This window comes from Passer montanus, unplaced genomic scaffold (assembly GCF_014805655.1).
Source record: "Passer montanus isolate IOZ18808 unplaced genomic scaffold, ASM1480565v1 scaffold2, whole genome shotgun sequence".
Taxonomy (NCBI): Eukaryota; Metazoa; Chordata; class Aves; order Passeriformes; family Passeridae; genus Passer; species Passer montanus.
The window spans coordinates 593359-615733 of NW_024366591.1; the positions used below are offsets into that span (position 1 = coordinate 593359).

At 42.1% G+C, this 22375-nt stretch overlaps 1 protein-coding gene across 1 annotated transcript in view; it reads right to left on the reverse strand.

Annotated features, from left to right (window-relative positions):
- Positions 1-1121: 1121 nt before the first annotated feature.
- The window catches only part of SWAP70 (switching B cell complex subunit SWAP70), a 36436-nt gene continuing 15182 nt past the window's right edge, over positions 1122-22375 (reverse strand). The window contains exons 4-12 of the mRNA XM_039706941.1: positions 15428-15655; positions 12703-12849; positions 12340-12448; positions 10862-11043; positions 7176-7283; positions 5857-6023; positions 4913-5111; positions 3483-3579; positions 1122-3155 (exon numbers count right to left, since the gene is read on the reverse strand). Of these exons, the coding sequence (XP_039562875.1) occupies positions 3046-3155; positions 3483-3579; positions 4913-5111; positions 5857-6023; positions 7176-7283; positions 10862-11043; positions 12340-12448; positions 12703-12849; positions 15428-15655 (1347 nt within the window). The 3' untranslated portion in view covers positions 1122-3045. The remainder of the gene's footprint in view (positions 3156-3482; positions 3580-4912; positions 5112-5856; positions 6024-7175; positions 7284-10861; positions 11044-12339; positions 12449-12702; positions 12850-15427; positions 15656-22375) is intronic.

The window sequence follows — 22375 nt, forward strand, 5'->3', positions numbered from 1 at the left end:
TTTCAATCCCCCACCTGTCACAGGATACAGATTCTCTCCTAAGACACTGTTTCTTTCCCCTCAGAGGCTTTGCTTTTGCTGATGCTCATGCAGGACGGTGAAACTGGAGTAACATGAGCTGCTGGAAGCCAGCCTGTTACAGTTTGGGGATGTGTGATCCAGTGAGCACGGCTCATAAATCAGCTCCATAAAATGGTCACAGGGAAAAGAAAACAAAAACAAACAAAAACCCTAAACCAAACTCCATCCTGTTTTTAGAGGGAACGGCACAGTACTGGGCTTGTGGTTTGCAGGACTGTTCCAGCAGCAGCAGGTAAATAAAACCTCAATCTGGCAGACAGAACAAGTGGGCTGAGCCCTCCAGTGCATCTGCTGAGGGTTCAGGAACAGCAGGCACAGCTTTCCCCAGCCTCCGTGTAAGCCTGAGGTGTAGTTAGGGCTTCCTTGGGCAGACCGGTGGCATCCCCAAACCCACAGTTCAGCGGGGATATCCTGACCATGGGCAGGCTGTTGGTTTGTGGGAACAGGAGAGCAGTACCCCGGCCCCACCGGAGATGATGGCACAGCAGGATGCAGATTTCCGTGCTCCGGGGTGGCTCATAGCCCTGTGCTCCCTTGGGATGCTGCTCAGTGGCGCTCTAAGGGGCTCATTCTCAAGTGGTATTTTTGCTCAGCATGCAAATGGTTTAATTTTTAAACCAACCACTCCCCCCAGCTTTACTGAGCAAAGCTTCACACAAAGATTTTTTAATTTGCCAGAGCAAGCAGAGACGACGAAACTAAAAGGAACGTTATCTCATTTCCTCTTCGGCCAGACAGACAGACAGATAGGGCTGACGCATGGTGAGGGGCTGCTCTGTGTCTGCCTCAACAGCTCCCTGCTGAGCCTGCTCTGCCCTTGCCCCATCTTGCAGCACGGAGTACTGAATATGAACATTTAGGAGCAGGAGTGCTGCTAAAACAAAATTTGTGTTATCATGTGACCTCTACCTTTATTATGTCTTTAACATCCCATTGATCCAATCATTAAACTTCCTCCACACAACAGTCACTGGATTTTGAATTCCAACAGGCCAAAAGAAACCCAATAAAAGGCAATAAAACATCCATTAATTCCAAAATGTAAATGACTTTATATTACTTTATTAAACAGCAATTTCTAAAGAACAGTAAAAAATACGAAAACATGCATCATTTGGTGTTCTTAAAAAAATGTTGTCCAAAACAGACTGTTAGAAAAATTAAACAAGTTTAGCCCCAATACCTCTTCTGCTCTCCACATAAGATGTTTGGTAGTTACAAATACTGTTCCAGCTCCTTTAGCGAAGTTTAACCTTGTGTACATTAGTAATTCTATTACAGGTGGTTGGGTTTTTTATTCACATTGCTTCTGTAAAAGTGATCAATTAAAGAAATGCACTGTTATCAAGTTTAAGGAACTACTGTTTTCCTGTACAGTGAGTATAAATACAAAGATCCTGGATTTTCCTGCCATTCTAATCAGCACTCCATTTAATGAAACATTAAAGATTTCAATTAGTATAAAAATATAACCAGAAAATAAATGTCTGAGAAGATTCAGTATTTGAGTGAGTCTTAGTTAATAGGCAAATAAAATGCTATTTATGACTTCCAAATCTGGACACCACTTCTGTACAGCTTCTGCTCTTCCAAGACCCAAGTATCAATCACAGTGCTGCACACCAAGGCACTGCTTATCCTCCTGAAAAATTCACTTCTTATTTACCACAAATAATTTAACATGTAGCTGAACTAACAAGCAGGTGAGGGATGGATGGCCAGGGTACAGTCAAAGCTGCTCACAAGCCACACCAGCGGGCACCTGCTCCTCCAGCGGGGATCTCAAAATGTCTGTACAAGTTGGCAGGAATCCTGTTTTACAGAGAAATGCTGGTGTGGGAGATCTGCAAAGCAAAATCACAGCTTGTTCCTTTTCCCTACAGAAACAGAAATAACTGGCTTTGCCCCAGGAGAGAATGGTAAGGCACAACAGCAGGCTCTTTGGGAAGCCTTGGTACTAGAAAGACTCAATTTATTTTATTGACAGGAATTACTTTTTTTTTTTAAGCAGTATCACTACACATTTACCATTTTTATATTTTAAAAAATTTCTTCTTACATTTTTTTAATCTGGCCTCCAATTACAAGTAAGTCAGAAGTGCTACATCTAAAAATGGTGGGATGTTACAATCAGATTTCTGGCACAAACACAGCCTTGACACAGAGGCTATTTGCCCTGTGTGTGCTACCACCTTCCATTGATCTGCTTCAGAAATCTGTGAGCCAAAACTTCATCTTTTATACTAAGAGGAGAACTCTCAAGGCTTAATTTAGCACTTCTCAAGTATGAGACAGTACAAAACCAGTCTTGCACAACTACTTTTTTCAAATGTCTTACAGCAGTGTTTTCTACATGCCTATCTCCAGTTCTTTTATTTGGATTCCTGTAAAGAGAAGGAAACAGGACACCACATCCAAGCAGGCAGCAGGCACCCACTGATGGCAGCCCCCCCTTGCCAAGGGAATGCGTGTGAGCATTAAGCAGTGTGCAGAGAGCAACAGAGGAACAGCAAAAGTGAAAGGAGGAAGGAAAGGTAATGCTCCATCTCAGAGCTGGACACAACCTCCAGGACTGATTTATCCTGGGCTGAAATGTTACTAAACTGAAGCAGCAGAACAACTGCTTTCCTCACCTCTGGAATGAAGGTGATGCTGCCTGATTGGTTAGCTGCTGTCAGATTGTTACAGGCTAATACAGGAACAACTCTGACACAAGCTATGTTTCAATATAAACTTTCAGTTGCAAACTCTTGGAAAAGTGAGGGAAAACAGCACATCCTGTCAGATCCACCCACTGGAATGGCTGAGCTCTGAGCAGACCCTCCAGCGTGGCAAACAGCATTTCATGAGCAGAAAGGCCCAACCTGCTGAGCAAACTAAACTTTGTAAGCAAGAGGCTGCTCTGTGCAAAGCAGAACGAGGGAGGTGGGCTCCTGTTCTGGGCCACGTTGTCAGCTGCCACTGTCACTCTGAAGTGGCTTTCTTCCCTTTCCAGCTCCTTTGTCTCTCCTCCAGTTCAGCTTCAGTGAAGGCGGCTGGGCCCCAGTTTGTGATTAAGTGAGGATTCTTGGAGCCTGGAAGACAGAGAGCAATACCTGAGACAGGCAGTTCTGACAAGGACATCACACTCCCACAATGCAGTGTTCAGGCTGATCCTTGCTTTGGTTTAAACATAAAAGAAACAAACAAAAATGATAATAAAATCATTATAGTAGGGCCAATAGAGGGAAAGACTTGGAAGCTCCTATCAGCAGTTGTCACAAAGTTGTCGGTGATACTTACAGGCTGCTGTGAAACCAGTAAACTACAGGAAGAGGCAGACTTCAGTAAGCCACCAAGTGATATAAGTGCATGAGACAGAATATATACACATTTTTGCAACTCTTCTGTTGGTAACTCACCTGGCTCTATTAGTCGAATCAATCCCTCATGATGAGCTACTTTATCTTTCCAACTCTTGGTGTTGTTAGCTGCTGTTTCCAACTTCTTCTTCACCTCCTGAAATAGGACAGAGCCCACTTGAAAACAACAGCTTTACTCTGTTTTTATATAAAGATACAACACCTTTTAAACCAAAAGCCAGAACCATGCTAATTCCCCCAGCCCTCTATTTAATGTGGAACCATCCTAAGTAATTTAGTCACCACCAACAACCCCCCCCAAAAAAAGGCTGTCAAACCAGAATCCCAAAATAACAAGGTTTTACAATATTCTGTAGCTGTGTAATGAAGCTAGTCTTCATTCTTCAGCCTAGACCTGTCTTTTGGGCAATTCCAAATGGAAGGACAGAATTTAATTATTTCTAAAATAATTGGTTTGTGGATTTTTTTTTTTGTGGTTTTATATGTCTATTGTATTCAGCAATTCCTCTGGAGTAGTAAATGATGCTTCCCATACAAAAAGCCCGAGATGTCACCTAAAAAAAGAGTCAAGTACTGGCCAGAAGCAATCTTGTGATGATGTGAGATGTAACACCACCCTGGGAAGTTGTAAAGTGGCCACAACAACCCCAGCTGGGCCCTTGCTTGTAGTGAGTGCAGCATTTGTGTTCTGTGCCAGGCAGACAGGCTTGTCCTTCAGAGCTCACCCCATAAACACCCTCCCCTGCTGAACACAAACCCAGCCAGGCTTTCTTTCCTGACCTAAATAAATGCAGGATCAACACCTCTCTAGCCCTGGAAAGTGTGCAGCACTTCAGCCTCTGTACTTGCTGGATTCTGGCTCTTATTTCTTCCATGAACAGTTACTGACCTTCCCCAAAAACACCCAGTAGAGCAGAGAGCAGGCCTGGCTTTTGGGACACAAGGCTCAGCTAATTCCTTAACTTCCTTATTATTATCCTTAACTTCCATTCAGTGCTTAAACACATTTTTGAGGAGTAGGTGCCTACACATTGACTTTTCATCTGTAGAAGACAACACCGTGCCATGACATCACCAAACCCCTGCAAGAATTACTACCTCAGGAGCAAAATGCACCCAGTTATGGCAGCAGTGGGACTGCACATGAAGTGAGACTGCAGTAGAAAACAAATGTACACAGAGTATTTCAGGATGTGACTGAGCCGGCCTACATGCAAATTGTGACAAAAATAAATAAAAGAGGTTCAGAGGTGTGTCTGAAACAGATCCTCTTCTTCAAGTATATCTTCTGGTCTAGAACCAGAGTAAAAACTAGAAAAAAAAACCCACCAAACAAAACAACAACCAACCCAACTATCCTACCTCTTATAACTTTAGTGCCATACTAACCCTTAAAGAAGCATAACACAGAAGAACTTCAAATTGAATCTATGCATAAGGATGAGAGGCTGATGACCAGAGCAGCTCACCTCATACTGCTCAAGGGCCTCCTTCCTTTCCAACTCAAGTTGTTTCAGTTGCTCCATGGCCACTTGAAGAGCCTGTTCCTTCATCATTCTCTGGTTTTCCAGCTCTTGCTTCTCTGCTTCTGTCATCTGAATGGTCTGTTGCTGCTGCAAATGCCATTTTTCCAGTTCAGCTCTCTTTGCTGTCTCCTCTTCCAGCAATCTGCAATGGGGATTGTGATGTTAGCTGCACTTTAACCTAAGTCGTACCCATGCAGGGAAGCCTAATTAATGAATTTTTTCTTTCCTATTTTTTTAAGGGGAAAGAGAATATTGTTTTTAAAAAAGCTTGGGAAGCAGGGAAAAAGTTATTGTTTGTTGGCTTGCCTTTAGTCATGCCAGCAGTGCAAGCAGTCTGACTGTTACAAAGGGCTATTCAGAAAATGTAGTCAATAATGCAAATACACAACACAGAGGCCCAGAAGAAACAGGCATGCATAAGTTATCTTCATTGTCTTAAGAGGACTGAGTGTATGAAGGGAAAAAAACACATTCCACAAAGTCCCTGTAAGAGGAAATTTAACCCCTTATCATTACAGTTTAAACCTGTGATAAAATACAGCAGAAAGTAATTTTTACATATATTGCTTTATAAAATAAACAGCTGAAAAGCCTGTACAGAGTGATCTCAGTTTTTCACATGCTGACATGCACAGCATCTGATGGAAAAATAACTGCACCTGCTTCTCCAAAACTGCTGACCTTGCCCTCTGCTAAAGGCTAATCAGACATATTTTAAAAATCATAAACAGCAGCTTCAGCCTTCGTATCTTAAGATAAAATCTGTCCTGTGTTTGGACTTGAAGGTAGCTCCCCATTCCAAGAGGCAAGCAGTCACTGTAGCAGGGCACAGGTACTCACTGTGGGCAGGGGAACTGAAACACTTCTCCACCTGGTCAAAGCCATACCTGGCCTGAAGTTTCCTCACAGTCTCTTCATCCTGACGTGCCTGTTTCTCATCCTCCAGTGCCTCCTGTAGCTGTTTGTACATTTCTTCCAGTTCACGTACTCTTTGTAAATACTGTTCCAGTTCAGATGATTTCTGAGCAACCTGCTCTTCCATTTTTTGTCTTACCTAGCAGCATAAATTTGGGACACATGAGCTACCATTCAACTCAGGTTTCCAATTTTTAAAGAATTGCCAGCTTTCCCTTGGGCCATGTTTTTAGAGGCAAACCTTTTCCTGCTGACTGCAGAGCAGAACAGATAAAATTGAGGCTAGATCTGCAGATGTGGAACTAAGAGCATTTTAAAACATAAATAATAACACAGGCTACTTATATTGATCTACTTCCTGCAGCACAGGGTTTCAAACCTCATTTCAGTCAGCTTGATCTTGTTGCATAGTTTACAGACACACAACTGAAGGAAGAGAAATGTTGTAGAGAGGCCAGGCATGAAGGTCAGGCTGTTTAAAGGCAGCGTTTTCACTCCCTCCTTGGCAGCAGTGTATCTCACACACTTATGTCTCTGGCTGATGGCACAGGATGGATAAAGGGGGGTGGAATGTCCTGCCCCATTGGTCTGCAGGCTGCTCCCCTCAGCTGACCCAAATCCCAGTGACCCAGAAAAGGATTGTATTCAGGAACTCATGCTCAGCCCATAAGGCAGCACTGTGTGCATTAATATCCTGAGATGTCCCATTACATCACTTTTTCTACTTCTTTTCCCCAACTAACAGAACAACCTGACACAGCCCCTGAAGATGGAAAATCAGTTCTTTGGGGAATCCTCAGTGCAGCTGAATAGTAACAGTATTGTAAAGCAACAGTATTTCTTTATTTTTATATTTGTCTGTGTGTATAACTGTAAAAGAACACACAGCATAAAAAAGCTGTTCTAGGAACACATAAAATGCATTTTGATTATGCCTGACTCATTTTTCTTATTCATACAGCAAGTATAGAACTCAGGTTCTCCATCTCTGAAAACTGCAAGGAGAACTTCAGTCTGCATTTATCCTTCAAACAGTCTATTTTTCTCCCAATTTTCCAATCATATTTAAACTTTGAATACTGCATGAATTGTAACCAAGCTGTTCCAGTATTTGAATTCACCAGTAAAAATACTTTAATCCTACATCTCAAACAAATGCAACACAGATTCCATCCTCCAGCCTCCTGCAGAACCTGTGGAATTCTTCCAGTGGCTGCCTGGGAGGGAAGCCCTTGCTGAACACATGGCTCCCTATATGTAATAGCAGCAAAACCCCTCGTGCACTTCTCACCATTTTTTCTCTCTCCAGCTCCAAACTGAAGCGATCTTGTAATTCAACTTGAGTCTGAAGCCTTTTCTTCTCCTCCTCAGCAGCACGAGCAGCTGCTGCTTCCAATTGCTGGAAGAGAAGGGTGGAGGGTAGGGGGAAGAAAAGAAGGAAGAAAACAATTTGTCAAAATTAAATTATTTTGAGGGAATGGAACTTTATTTGGTTGAAAAAAAAATAGAAGAAGCCTTCAAAAGCATCAAAGCACCAGTTTGGATTTTTTAATGCCTGACATTGTTCACAGCCTTTAAATATAATTTACAGTCTTGATTGTTTGCAAGACAATTTTACATTTACCAATGAAAAGGCAATTACCTGACTATCTCCAAGTTTCCTCTGAGTCCTGCTTTGCTCAAGTGAGAGAAATCACTGTATTTCCCCCTCTACCTCAATAGGATAGAAAACTATCATGAAAAACCACATTTCAGGCAGGACTGCATAGGACTTCCAATAGGGAAAACATGCTAGCAAACAGGGAGTTCACACAGAAACAGAAATGGGAAGCAGTGAATTGCCATGGGAAAGCAGAAGTGTCAGGAACTTGGACTAGAATAAGTGATTGTGCTATTGTGAATCATCCCTCTAACATCCCCTAAACTGCCAAGTAAGGTAAATAAAATCCTGATCCATAATCATCACTTGAATTTAGGAGGAACATTAGCTAGGGCCTTTCCACCTCTTGCATCTTATTTTACTTTTGTTGCATCTTGATTTTACAAATAAAGACAAATGGTCCCAGTTTTTCCTTTCATCAGGATTTCCATCCTTGCAAGGTTAGAAATCTTCAGGCACCAGCCTAAACTTTACCAGGAGTGAAAACAAAAGCATTTTTTCACAAAAATTTTCTAAGAAACTTATCTGATGCTTTTTTTTTTTAAATATGCTGGGCTGTGGAAATTGCTTCCACAGACCTTTAGTACGAGCAGAGAACAACATAAAGATGTCAGGGTCCTGTTGGAGCAAGCCCAGAGGAGGTGACACTGGGGACAGGCTGTGCAGAGAAGCTGTGGATCCCTTCATCCCTGAAAGTGTTCAAGACCAGGCTGGATGGGCCTTGGAGCAACCTGGTGTAGTGGAAAGTGTCCCTGCCCACAGCAGGGGGACTGGGACTGGATGATCTTTAAGGTCCCTTCCAAACCACACCTTTCTGTGATTCTGTCAGGCACCTGAAGGTACCACATTTAAACCATGCTCCCTCACCAACCTAGATGAACTAAAGAGAAACCCCAATGATTAAAACTGCCAAGCACAACTTTCACTCTTTTACATGCTTGCAGTACCACTGTGGTCTCAAATAGATGGGAAGAAGTGAAGAAGAACGTTCAGGTTTCTGGGTTTATGTTGCAGAACCCAGCACAGAACTGCTCTCCTTTGCAAGGCTTAAATGATGCCAGTGTTTTATAATGCAGCATTCTTCCTCTGCCAGGACATTAAAAAGCATGTCATTGTAGACAATATCCAAGATGCCTATTTAAGTGAAATCTCCTCTCGATTTCCTTCCCCACTCTGAAATTAAACAAACATTGCCAATACTGAGCTGAGAGGGTGAAAGTGCAGAGTCACAGGCAAGGGTGGGTGCAGGCTATGGCCAGAGACCTCAACAAGAAAATGATCTTTGTCCACTCAGTATCAGCAACTTCCTGCTTCATTGACCAAAGCTGCTCCTGGCAGGTAATGTTACTGGGAACTGTGCACTTCAGGGAAAAGCCACAAGTGTTGGAGGGAGGAGAGAACAGCAACACACCATTCCAGCAGGCACAGACAGCACAGAGTCTCCAAAGCCCATGCAAGACCCCAGTTGAAACAGAAAGGGTTCACATGTCCTGTGCATGCTCTCACACAAGGAAGAACTTACCTTCCTGTCTGTTCAATAAGCACGTCAAGATTCCAGTAAAAAATATGAAAAAAATCTCTTTTAGACAAAAACATTTATTCTTTTGGCATACTCTACTGCAGGAGCTACCAGAATACAAACCAGTCCCAGAGTGCACTTTGGCAGATGCTATTGAACAGAAGGAGCGCACGTGTCCTGTGCATGCTCTCACACAAGGAAAAACTTACCTTCCTGTCTGTTCAATGTGCACATGTCAAAATTCCAGTAAAAAATATGAAAAAAAAAAATCTATTTTAGACAAAAGCATTTATTCTTTTATCCTGCAGGAGCTACCAGAATACAAACCAGTCCCAGAGTGCACTTTGGCAGATGCTGCATAAATGGTGGCTCATTGCCATTAGCAGCAACTCAACCTCTGAGCTTCCCAGAACAATCCAGTTTCCTGAAGCATTTACAAAGCCTTTTCCTTGAAGAACAGTTTTCTAACTAATCAAACCCTTTCAGTTCCTCCAACAATGTACCTCCTCCCTAGTTCTACCCAGGCAAAGTGCAGTAGCTCATGTCAGAGCCTAAGACACCTTCCTTGAGCAATCATTTTAATCCAGCCCACTTCAAAAGATACTTCTGGCCACAACTCTCTTTAGTTTACCCACTGTGACTTTTATGAAACTCCCTGGAGCCTTCCAAGATCCTACTGCTCTTTGGGGTTGCTGTCATGTTGTCTTCCCCCCTAAATATTTTCCCATAAAGTAAACAATGCAGAAATCCAACTTTATGGTTTCTGTTAATGGGTACATTACTTACCAGCAGAAGGTAACATAGGCTATCCTATATTGTCTATTTTGAATTCTGAATCTTAAACACATGGTAGACTTAAACATATGTAGACATGGTGTGTCTACACATGGTAGACAAATTTAATTGCAAAAATTAAATTTAAAAATGGTTTTCCATTGTCAGATTCCATTTAAGGCAAACAGAATAATACCTACATCACAACTGTCAGTGCAAGACTAATTTTTAAAAAGACAAATTTCTCCTTGCCATGAATTGTGACAATGACAAGACTTCTTTTTTAAAAGTGGGTTTTTAAAATTTTATTTGCTTTCTAGACTCAAAACTGGAAATGCCCGCACAATATTTATAGCTGCAAAGATCACTGAAGTTTTTCCTAAGGGCTAAAACTGGTGGGTTTTATTTACAAAATACTCAAGCAATGATGCGGATTTGTTCTAAATGGAAATGCAAAAATCTTCCATTAATTTAGGGAGGTAGTGGAGACATGTAGAGTAAACAAAGGAAGACCTGGACTGCTTTAGCAGCAGGGACTCAGCAGCCAAAATGTAAGACAGCAAGTGGGGAGGGCTTGAATTTGAATATTGGGTTCTAAGGTGTTCTCAAGGCACACTCCACACTAAAAGTAAGAAAAGCCACATATTTTGTTTTTAAAGACAGAAATTATAGAAATTCATCTGTGGGCAGAGAAGAGCTCCCATAAACATACAAATAACAAAACTTGGCTAAACTGTAGAAGAAAATCTTCATGGAAACCCTAGGTTTGACAGACGTCAAGGAAAACAAAAAACCCAAAACAACTGAAAATATTGGTCTCTCCTGTCCCCAGACACCATGCACAGAGCTGGCAGGTTCTTCTCCACCAGCCTGACAATCCCCTGCCCAGTACAAGGGTTTGGAACAAGCACAGTCCCTCTGGAGGAGCCTGCTCCATGCGCCTGAAGAGCAAGGAGACGCCCAGCTCCACTGCACGAAGCCCAGCCCAGCCACAGGCACCGAGCTTGGGGCTGGCAGCTCCCACCTTGCGCACGGCCTCCAGCTCCTTCTGCTTGTTCTCGTTGGCCGCCTGCAGCTCCTTCATCTGCCGCTCCAGCTCCTCCTGCTCCGCCAGCAGCTTCTGCCGCAGCTCCTTCCGCTTCTGCCGCGCCTCCTTGTGCGGAGGAGCGCTCCCCGCCCGCAGCAGGCTCACCGTGCTCTGGATGGCTGCAGGGACACGAGGGGACACCGTGAAGGGGAGCGCTGAACTTTCTGGGTAGACTTTGTGAGCAGATTTGCTGTGCTGGCTGTTGGGTCGCAGATTTTTGAATGAATTTTTAAATCAGAAAGCGCTGTATGCAGTTGTCCTAATTCTCATCAGGCTGGCTGTGTTGACAGCACAGCTTTGTGTTGACAGAAGTGAAAGACTCTAGAATAAGTGATTATAAGCCCTACTGGCTGCGTGCCACAAGGATAAGGTCTAATGCAATTGACATAATGTAATTCCACTGCATTATGTAAATTCCAATATTGATTTGTAACAGGCTATGGACATATGAGTCACTCATACACCCAGGCGCAAGAAAACCCCAACACTTGAGGATTTCTTACTACCTAGACTCACTGACTAACCAAGGAGTGAGGTGTTACCTATCTTCCCTAGAGCCACCCTTAAACCCTAAATTCTTACAGACACTCCAAGGGAGTATCTATAAACTCTTCCAGTTTACTGGAAAAACTTTCTCCCAGCAAGACAGTCACTCTCATTCACTTATATGCAGTGACAAAATATTTAAGACAGCAAAGCTGAGGAGTGGCAGATGATTTTGGTATTTTATTCACATACCACAACCATGAGAAAAAAGTCTCCTTTTGAATCATTCATCATACTTTGGTGCAATGAACACATGCTGCAGGTAAAGAGGGAAGTGCAAATGAAAGCCCACAGCTTCAAATATTTAATTGCTGCACATTCTTCAATGGCATTGGCAACAACAGCTTTGCAAGGGCTTCTACCTCACTCTGCAGATGGATGTACCCATCACATACCTGGGACGGTCTCACAGGAGGAACACCTTTACCATGGGAATAGAAAAGCAAGCCCTAACTCCCAGCTTTATGCTCAGTTCACCAAACCACACTACTTTAAGCAGAACTGTACAACCAAAGGCAGTATTTTACAGTGCCACAACGCACAAGCTTTCCCTTTCTCCCCAAAAGCAATGGTTTACAACGCTCCCTCCCTTCTCCGTCCCTAGAAGTACAGTCAATATAGACAAGAACAATAATAACCATTTCATTTTGGTTATGGCTGCCTGAATTGAGGCACCTACATGACAAAAACTAATTTCCCTTATGTGGATCCTTAGTTCTTCCTGAGTCTCACACCCCTTAAAGATCCATGTGCCCAAAACAGAGATAACCAAAAATCACAAGACCAAGAATTTCAAATTTGAGCAAAGCACTGCTGCAAGAATTCCACTAACCTTAACTTTCACATAACTAGCATTTTCAAAACCTCACCTTGAATCCATTCCTGCTTCTTCTTTTTATCAGAGGCACTGATCTCAAAGGTTTTATCAAGACATTTTATGAGAAAAAGACATTTCTTTCCATCTTTGTCAGGCAAGGCCTAGAATGGGTAACAATAAAGATTAGCTTTGCAAACACTGAAATCTAAGTTATAAAGTCAAGCAGCATCTATGCACTTACGTGTCACAGAGGTACAAATACCAGCACTAAGAGCCTTTATTAAAAGGGTGTTTATGAAATGGTGTCATATGAAGTAAAAAAGTTCTCTTAAAAGACACCAGGAGTCAATCCCACATACAAAAAAGGATTAATCCTGATCTTTAGAGACATACATTGTTTTTGGAGTGGTTTTACCTCTACACAACAGTTGCCATCCAGTATGATGTCTCCCTTCTTGTCCTTTAAATCTTCACTTACATAGTAGGAAATAACATTGGGTTTTAGCACAAACCATCGTTCCATCCAATTTTTCCGTTTGTGACCTTTTTTCAGCATGTAGCCCTGTTAAAAGCAACAGAGCAGCTGAAATGCCGTCCACTGCTGAACCACCTGGTCTGTTGGTTATGTAAAGGTGTGAAGACTCAACAGAGCACACAAAAGTTACCTCATAGCCCCAAATACTTTTAAAGTCAGCCAGTATTTCAGCTGCACCTTCCATTTCTGTAATCATATTTCCCAAATACTTACATACTTTTGTGTGACATTTAACTTCCAAAAAAAATCAAATCACAGACGAAACTGAAACACCAACACCAATATAAGCTATGAACAAGCCATATAGAAAGTATACTCTGTATCCAGAGTATTCAAGATTAAGAGGATGAAGAAGTTGGAAAGAAGACCACAGAACATTTTTCTGTAATGGCTTTCATCTATAACTGTTTTTGATACACGCAAATGTGCTTGCATTAAATAAATATATATGTATGTAAAGAAATGTGCTGTGGCATATTGAATCCAAAGATATCTTTCTCTACAAGTCTGAGGGGAAAGAAAACATTCAGAACCGTTGAAGAAGCTTTTTTATTTAAAAAACAAACCAAACCAAACAAAAACCCAAGCCACCCCCTACACACACAGCTTATCTGTGCTCAGCTTTTCCAGTCAGGAGCCAAGGCCGTGCCTATTCCCAGGTGCCATCCCACTCCCCTGCTCCAAAGCAGGAATGCACAGCTTTGTTTGCCGCCCCCATGCTCGGGGCTGAGCTCTGGGTGCTTGCAAGGCCATGTGAAGGACTCCTGCAGCTTCAATCTTTCATGCTTTTCAGTCTAAGTCATAGCCAGGGTTTTTTTTCTTCCTAACTTACCAAATTTGCTTTCAAAGACAAGTCAGACTAATACTTTCCCCTCCAATTTCTGCACCATCTTTACCTGTTACTTCAGTATCAGCTGCCTCTCACCTTCCAAGAACCCACTGAGAGCTCTTGAAAAGCGGGAGCTTTTTCACACCAATCATCACACAAAGGACACATCTTTCAGAACACTAAATATCACAAATTTCACTATTGCTGCTACCCTCTGTACCCCTTAGAGATGCAGGATGTGTTCAATAAAAAGGGTAGCACAACGCTTGGTTATGTGACCATGTGCCATTAATTAATACTGTGAAGTAATGATGTGATTACTGCAATAAACAGGACAATTCTGTGAATCAAAAAGGTATCAGGACACTGAGACCACACAGAACTCTGCTCTCCACCAGCCCAATAACTGTCCAAACTGCCCAGGAGGCACAGGGCCAAATCTTGACACAAACTATTTTTAAGTGTCAAGGAACCAACCATTCAAAGGCACTCAGACATCCTTGAGAAAGAAGCCCAGGCACCAAGAGAGGAAAGAAAGGAGACACAAAACAAAACAAAACAAAAAGGTGTGGGGGAAGACACTCAATGCAATATCAAAACTGAAATCAGATTTCCTCACAAGTTTCAAGTAGAATTGAAATGACACTGGTTAATTTATTTTCATGGTATCAAACAGCAGAATTACTTCATTTTGCCCAGAAATCAGATTTCCTCACAAGTTTCAAGGAGGATTGAACTGACACTGTTAATTTATTTTCATGGTATCAAACAGCAGAATTACTTCATTTTGCCCTCAACTGACTTTACGTGTGTGTGTCCCCAGCCCTCACCTCCAACAGGCAACCAGCAGTTAACAAAAATAGACTTATGCATTGTTCTGTGGGTATTCTGAAAGAATTTCCTGTGCCAAGACCTTCTGATGGTTTCTTCAGAACAGCTTAGGAAAGCCTGCCAAGAAAACCTTTTTTTCTCTCCTAACCAAGAAATCAAAGATGAAAAAAAAATTCTCTTGTCTGGTAAAAGTCAATTTTAAAGAACTCTCTAGGTAAACTCTGCTGTGACCCCTGTGGTACTTCCAATTTCCATGAAAGAAAATGCAGTTTTTAAAGGCATTCCTAAACTGATAATCCAGTCACCGGAAATCTGAAGAAGTTTGGTAAGAATACAAAGGCCAGGGTGATTTCTGGAGTCTGAGTGCAGGTAAATAAGTTGTCAGTCATGCAGCCTGCTAAGCAGAACAAGAAGGGACAGTCCTCTGGAGCTCTTCCACACCTTTTTTCCCTGTTGCAGTGGGGCACTTGAGAAGCCAAAATACCCTGGTCCAGACCCCCTTGTCTGAATACAGAGGTGGTGCCCAGCACAGCTGCATTTCCTACAGCATAACTGAAACTACAGAAAAGCATTTCCAAAGACTGAAGAGCTGTCACCAGAACTGAGAGCATGATGCAGCTATTCTGTGAACTAACAAGCAGCTGGTACTAGTGTAAAGAAGGCCATATTTCAAGTCAGAGCCCACTTCTTTCTCTTTCTAAAAGCAAGCTCTCCCAAGAAGCAACTCATTCATAATACTGCTACAATTACAACAATCTGAATAGCAGCACAATTTCTTTTATAAAAATAAACTCATATTAAAGAACCCTTACAGACAATTTACCTAATTTCCTCCTGCTCATCATTCAATAGGGTAAAGAAATTTGAGGGTAAAGAAATTGACCATATTCTAATTAAAGCAATAAAACATTCTACTTTAAAACATTAGTTCTCTGTGGTTCTTACCTGCTTGAGTACATCCAGGATGAGCTCATTAAAGACTTCATTGATTGCCATGGACACAGTCTGCCTGTCCATTCCTTTACTGAACTGCCCACTCCCGATGAGGTCGATGAGCTCCCACGCAGAGAGACCCTCTCGGCTGGTGTTGAGAGCAATCTTGTAATGGTCAAACTGCTCCTGCTGCCAGCCTGCTCCCATTGCTTCCGTGATTTTTTTAAGTAAATATTCAATCTGGGCAGAAACACAAGCAGAAATCCATCATTTGCAGCAGGCATGGAAATCAGGCGTTTCAGAGCTGTAAAGGAAGTTTCTCCAGAGACTCCCATTACAGCGAGTTTCCTATGCTCACATGGAGGCCCCTAAACGTAGGTGGTTCAATTAACAGAGGTTTTAAGCTCCTGTCTCAGCTGAATTCTTCACTGCCAAGCCCATCCCTCAGCTACTCTCTTCACATGAAAACAAAGAATTGAACCTGACAGCCTAATTTAATATTTCAGATTCCTACAGAACACATGGGACCCTCCCTGCAATGCCTTCCAAACTGTGAATGACTGAAGTGTGAGAAAGCAAGAAGTTTCAGAAAGTATTTTGTAAGCAAAAAGCAAACAAATAAAAAAAAATAAAGAAAGAAGGCTGCTTGGACTAGAAGTGAAATGAAAAACGACCAAGGTATGATCTACACCTGACCCCTCTTCTCTAGCTCTCAAGCACTCCATCCCTGGACACAATCCTGACAGCATCAAAAGAAGTAAAAGAATAAATCTTTCGCATCTGCTTCTGTTTCCCAAATAAATTCTCCTTGTCCTTTAATCTTTCATCACTCTGTAAGCATTACCATGCACAGAATAGCAACACCAGTAACACTAGTCAAAACAAACACAAGAATGAAAAAGAAACAAAGAAGGCTGGGGCTCTTTAGTCTGTTTTTTTTTATGTTAGTTTTAATTTTATCAATGTTAATTTGCACTATTTTAAAGTAAACCCATCTATACTATCTACATCTGCAGTATTTTAAAGTAAACCCAGCTTTGAGGACATGCTAAATGCTTTTAATGACTCTCTAAATGAAGTAATAGGTGAGGGCCTTCCTGCTATGCCTCAGAGTTACCTTTTAGCTGGTCTAATAGGCTTTTTCTCTCTGTGCAAGAGATTTGGGAGTAAAAAGAAATAAAGAAGTGTTTTTGTCCCCCACACATTTCACCACAAGGACTCTCAGGCTAAATATATTGTGGCTGCTGTTTCTCTCTCCTACAACAGCCACAGCCACATCCCTTCCTTTGCCCCATATCTGTGGTCAGGAAACACAAATGTGCAGTGGAACAGTAAATCCCAAATCCACCCTGCAGAGGGATGTGCTCTTCCCACTATTTCAGCTCAGTGACTCTTGGTGTCACAGCCCCTACTCCAGGGCTGTGTGGGCAATGCTGCAGAAAAAGCAGAAGATGCAAAGCAGCACCAGGAGGAAAGTTCCTGCTCCCCTGAATGAACTGGAAGTGCACACACCTCCAAGTTTTGGCTGTCACATCCTCCTCAAGTCTCTCTTAGGAGAAGACAGCTCAGGCAGGCACAGAATATGCCTTCAGAAATTGTAGAGAGCATTGTTTTTCATGTCAGCGTTACCACGTAAGACACTTCAGCAAGATTTAGCTCCTTGTGCAGTTCTCACTAGCAAAGATACGGTCTAACGGGCATTCAAATTCATGTCTTCAAAATAAGCTTTGCTGATTTTCACTCTCCAAAATCCTTATGTTAAAAAGACAATTCAAGGCTTTCAAGCATTGACTACCATAAATCCTCAGTATTCAGTTAAAGGCAGGAAGCAGCTTACTTCCTACTGCAGACATGTTTTATAGAAAAAAAAAATCAACCCAAAAAAAGCCTCCACAGAGTGCAGGAACAGGAGCACTGAAAAGCTGTTTCCAACCTCCTACAACCTTGATTTTTTCACCCATGTTCAAAACACATTCTGCCACTCGGCTCATTCCCTTTGAACAGCATCAATTCTGAACTATGATCTTGGACTTTAACTGGAAGGAAAGCTAAAATAACTCAGACTTAATTAGGTAGATAATATATCAGCCAAAATGCTACAAAGTAATAGCAATAAAAAATGAACTCTAACTATAAAATTCATTGTTCCACAATTTCATAACCTCTCGCACTGCCTGAGGCATGGCAACTTAAGGCATCAAGCTCTCAAATTCCTTTGGTTAATTATCTAAAAGCATCAGGTCTCACTTGCAGACAAAGGAACACACACAAAAAGAGCACACCTGAATAAATCTTTTTCCCATTTTTGCTCAAGCCATAAAAATAAAATGTGGATCAAACTAATGGTCTGGAAATGATGCAATGCAAAACTCTTGGCTAGTACATGTTATCATAGAATACACTAAAAATAAGTCAACACATTGTTTCCTTTAGTGTAATTTGTACACATTTAATCTTATTTTGATTCATAGATTAGGTTTAACCATTTAAGTCTGTCAACCCCCATCTACAAGTCACTTATATGACTACAAATATCCTACAACCTTCCTAAAGTACATAAAATACTCATTATTTTAAAGTACATTAACTCTTCTTAACTGAAAAATGACCTGTGCATGTTACAATTCAATTTCTAAAATTTAAGAAAAAATTAAAGGTTTATCTTGAATTCAGTCACATACATGGCTAACCAAAGTTCCCAGAAAAAGTTTATCTGATCTATCTGCTCAACAGTAACAGTGACTTTTTCACAGTATGAATATGGAAGTATGAGGTAAATACAAAGAAATAAGTTACACCAGTGTGAAAGCAAATGGCAACCACTCCTTAGGTGCTCAAATGAGGAACCCCTGAGAGCAAATGACATTTCCCCTCCTCCACAGAGACATGTCAACCCAGCAAATAACTGACAAATGAAGTCTCATGTCTCAAATATAAACTACTCTTGTGGCTAAAAAGCAAAAGTGAAATGATGTTTGCTGCTATTCTGACAGGACCTTGCTTTCAGGTCAAAAGTAGGCAAAACACAGGTGCAAAACTACCAGGGAGTTGTTAACACTGCATACACCAGTAGGGACCAATGGCTCCACACTACCAAAACCAGTTTCCATCTCAAAGTTTCCAGCCAGAATTTTACCAAGAGAAATCAAAAATAATAACAAAGAACAGAGCTCTAACATGAGTCTGTTTGGGACCTTCTTTCAGAGGGCACTTTCTTTTCTCCATGTTTCAGTGTCTATTTGTTTTCCTCTTCCAGGTATTTCTGCTTCTATGGGGAATGAAGCATCATAGATTTTTCACAAATATTTTTTATATACTAGTGGGTCTCTTAGAATGAGAAAAATAATGCCAAGGAGGTCTTCATGCCCAGCAGAGCACAGCAGACAAGGCTATTCTGGTTCACACTATTCAAATAAGGTTTGTGATATTAACAGAGCAGATGTTAAAAGTCTACTCACATTGCACAAAATTCTGTGGGAGTAGGTGTTACTGGGCCACAGCCATGAGAGCACTCATATCCCCTCTCACAGTCATCATCAACTCCTTTTCTTCATCCAATCAGAACATCACTTACATTTAAGTGCAATATTTGTTTCTTCCTTTCCACCAGCAAAACCATGTTCATTATCCAGTGTAAGCCACTACCTTGTTTCTTTTTTTTCAAAATTAAATCAGTGCTAAGTGAAGTGCAGTAAAGGTCAACTGAAGAAACAACCCTGCTGTGTGAGCTGAAAACTATTTCATGCAGCAACCAAGGAAGAAGGCAGTGAAATGGGAAGAACTGATGCCAGTCTTCTAACCAAGAGACTAAAAATCTTCCTAACCACTGTCATCAACTTTTAGAGATCATGGGTCAATTAAAACCCTACACAAGCAGCTTTCATTCTCTTTCCATCAGTTTCAATGTAATTTCTGAAGGGCCAAGGGTCAATTCCCAGTATTTCATTCACTGTTTCAGTTTCTGGTACTAGAATGCAGAACAAGGAAGCGAACATGGTCATAAAAACACACTCCAGAAGAATCACCAGATTGTCACCTCCCCAGGCTAAGAAAACATCACCTCATTTTGACATGCACAAAAAGCCACACAAGGCTTAGTCCTCTCAGGAGGATTAGAAATGCCGTCTGTTAATAAATTTGAAGACTAGAGGACAAGTGAAAAATTACTGTACAAATCTTTCCTCATCAAGCCAAAAGCAGCAAATACGTTTGGCTTACTTGAAACAAACTGTGAAGATGGGATTACAACATGAGTATGCAGCTTGCAGTGTGTGTATCTCTGAGTTTCACCACAAAGAACAGCCCAGAAACACAACTAACCACACACCACAGCTCTCAGGCGATAAAGCATTCCCAAGGCTGCAGTCACATGTCCAGAAATAAGAAAGGGGAAGTGCTTGAAAACCTTTTTATAAAACAGAAAATGTCTGGTTAAAAAATACCAAGACGTACAAATGAGTCTGTAACAACTGAGAGGTGACTTGAAAGAAAAGCTCATTACAAAACAAATATTTCTCCTCTTATGGATTCAGTTCTCTCCACCTTTTTTCCTTCATTTCCTTCTCATGGAAGAGGTAATGCCTGCAAGAGCTGAAGGAAACATACACTTGGATGTCTGCATCTCAGATGATCTAATGGAAAATATGGTTGTGGGGAAGGGAAGGAGCTCCCAGACAGTCCCTGCTTTCTGCCTTGGCACATGAGCACCTCTGCAAAATAAACATTCATGGATCTCTGTTCCTTCCCAGCTCTTCCAAGTGCTCTCAGCTGCCCACCAGTAGGCAGCAGAAGGAACACTGGAGTGCAAAGCCATCCCCAGCGGTGCCCAGTGCTCCCTGTAACCCTGTCTCTGTGTCTGTGTCTCCTGTCTCTGCTCACCTGACTCTCCCTGTAACACAGAGGGATCCTCTCAGGCTTGAAGTCACATTCCAAAATTGCACACCCCAACCCAATCTCTTCCCCACAAGATTTTACAAACCTTATCTCCCTCAAGTGCAGGGCTGGCATCCCTCCTTCCAGGGCAGGTGAGGAGCACAGGCCAGTCACTGCCTCTGGCTTTCTGGCCTCTGCTGAACAAGCAACTTCTGGCCCTTGCATCACCTCTCCACTGCTTTCAGATTCTCTCCTGGTAACTCCTTTCCTCACTTTGCTCCTTCTAAAGCTCTTCTCAGCCCTGCATCTCTGAATTCTTTCCGAAATAGCCTCTTTTCCCTTCTCTGGATGAGCTGCAGTCATTTGCTGCCCATTGAACCCTGGGGCAGGGAATCAAGACTTTCACTTTGTAGCTGGGGGTAACAGCCCTGCCACATTCAGCTGTCCAAAAGGAAAGGCCCAGCACAGCAGCACCAGTGCAAAAGTACATGACACAGGCAAGAAGGAAAGACAGTAGCTTCAATATTTAGTCAGCACAGTGCAAATAAGGTGAAGCTGCACTCAAGCAGGAGGCTTTTCCAGATATGAGATATGAAATCTATGAAATGACTGCAGAAACCACTTATCTCATTTTAAAAATTGCAAAAAGCAAAAAAAAAGAGGAAATTCAGACTCCCAAGCATGTCTCAAAGAGCAGCTGCTCCAAGGAGGAAGAAAAGGCATCCTTACAGCCACATCAAGTTGTGTTAATATATTCACTAGAGACCAAAGAAGTCGTGTAATTTTCAAGACAGGATGCAAAAATATTCAAGGCATCACCCCTCCAAACTGAAAGCATGTGGCAAATTTCTCGGTTACTTATAAAGTGGAAAATAAACAAACAAACAAAAAAAAAACCAAAACAAAAGCCAACAATGTGGGAGGGAGGGAGGGAGGAGGGGGAACAGCTGGATCCCACACAAACAGCTGGATCTCCGAGCCAGAACTGCAGTAGATGGTGTGTTGCAATATTCTCAGCCAAGGATTAGAGCAGCGGTCGGGCAGGGCAGGAGAGCCTGCTCCCTGGGTGGGAAGTGCAGTCACACACGAGAGGTTTACACTGCACTCAGCAAAACATCGACAGCACAAACAGCAGGGCTTCCATCCCCCTTCTCCTCTCCTTCACTTCGTAAAAATCCCCTCACTGTACACATGACCTGCAAGGCATTTTGTCAAAAAGGCAGATACAAAACATCTGAGAATAAGCAAAACTGGCTGAAACTGAGACTTTGCATTTTTACTTTGGGAATTTTGTGCAGTGAGTAGATGAGTAAATGGGAAATTTTCCAGAAATACAGAGAACCTAATGCAGGACCAGTGCAAAGCAGAAAGGAGTGTGTTCAACAGAGAGCATTCCTCCAGTGCCTGATTACATTACCTGTGTGGTCTGAGGGAAGGTGGAGTGAATACAGGCATTGTATATGATAAGAACAGAGCAGCCTTTCTTTGTCAGTCAGGCTCTGTAAGCTTTCTTTAAACAAATTGCACAATTTAAATCTTGCTGTAATCAAGGAGATGCAGACACAGATCCACAATCAGAATTTTTAAAACAATCCAAGTAGAAGAGCAGTACAGGCTAACCTGGACATTCAGGATGGGAAGGAAAGCAAACAACAGCACATACAAAATCTGGAAATCAGGAAATTCTCAACTCAGTGCTGACTCTGCAGCACATCTGCCAACACTCAGACATGTTGCCACTACCTGGCAGCAGCCACAGAAGGCAGCACCAGTCTGGGGCTTCCTTGGTGGAGAAGGAGTAGGGAGCAATGCCCCAGAGCTGGCAGGGCTGAAGCTTTTAACCATGCCAGCAGTTCAGGAGATGGGAAATGTCTGCCACAGATAAGCCAGGTTGCACAGCAGAGAACACACTGACAAACCAGAGACATGGATTTGAGTCCCAGTTTTGGCATTTTTTAGTGGCTCTGACCTACCAAGCCAAATATAGCCCCACTAAGAAAGGAGCTGTCTTAGCTTTTATAGCCATGATCCCTGTTTCCCAGAACCAAGAGAAACAAATGGGACAGCAAGCAAGAAAACTTTCTCATG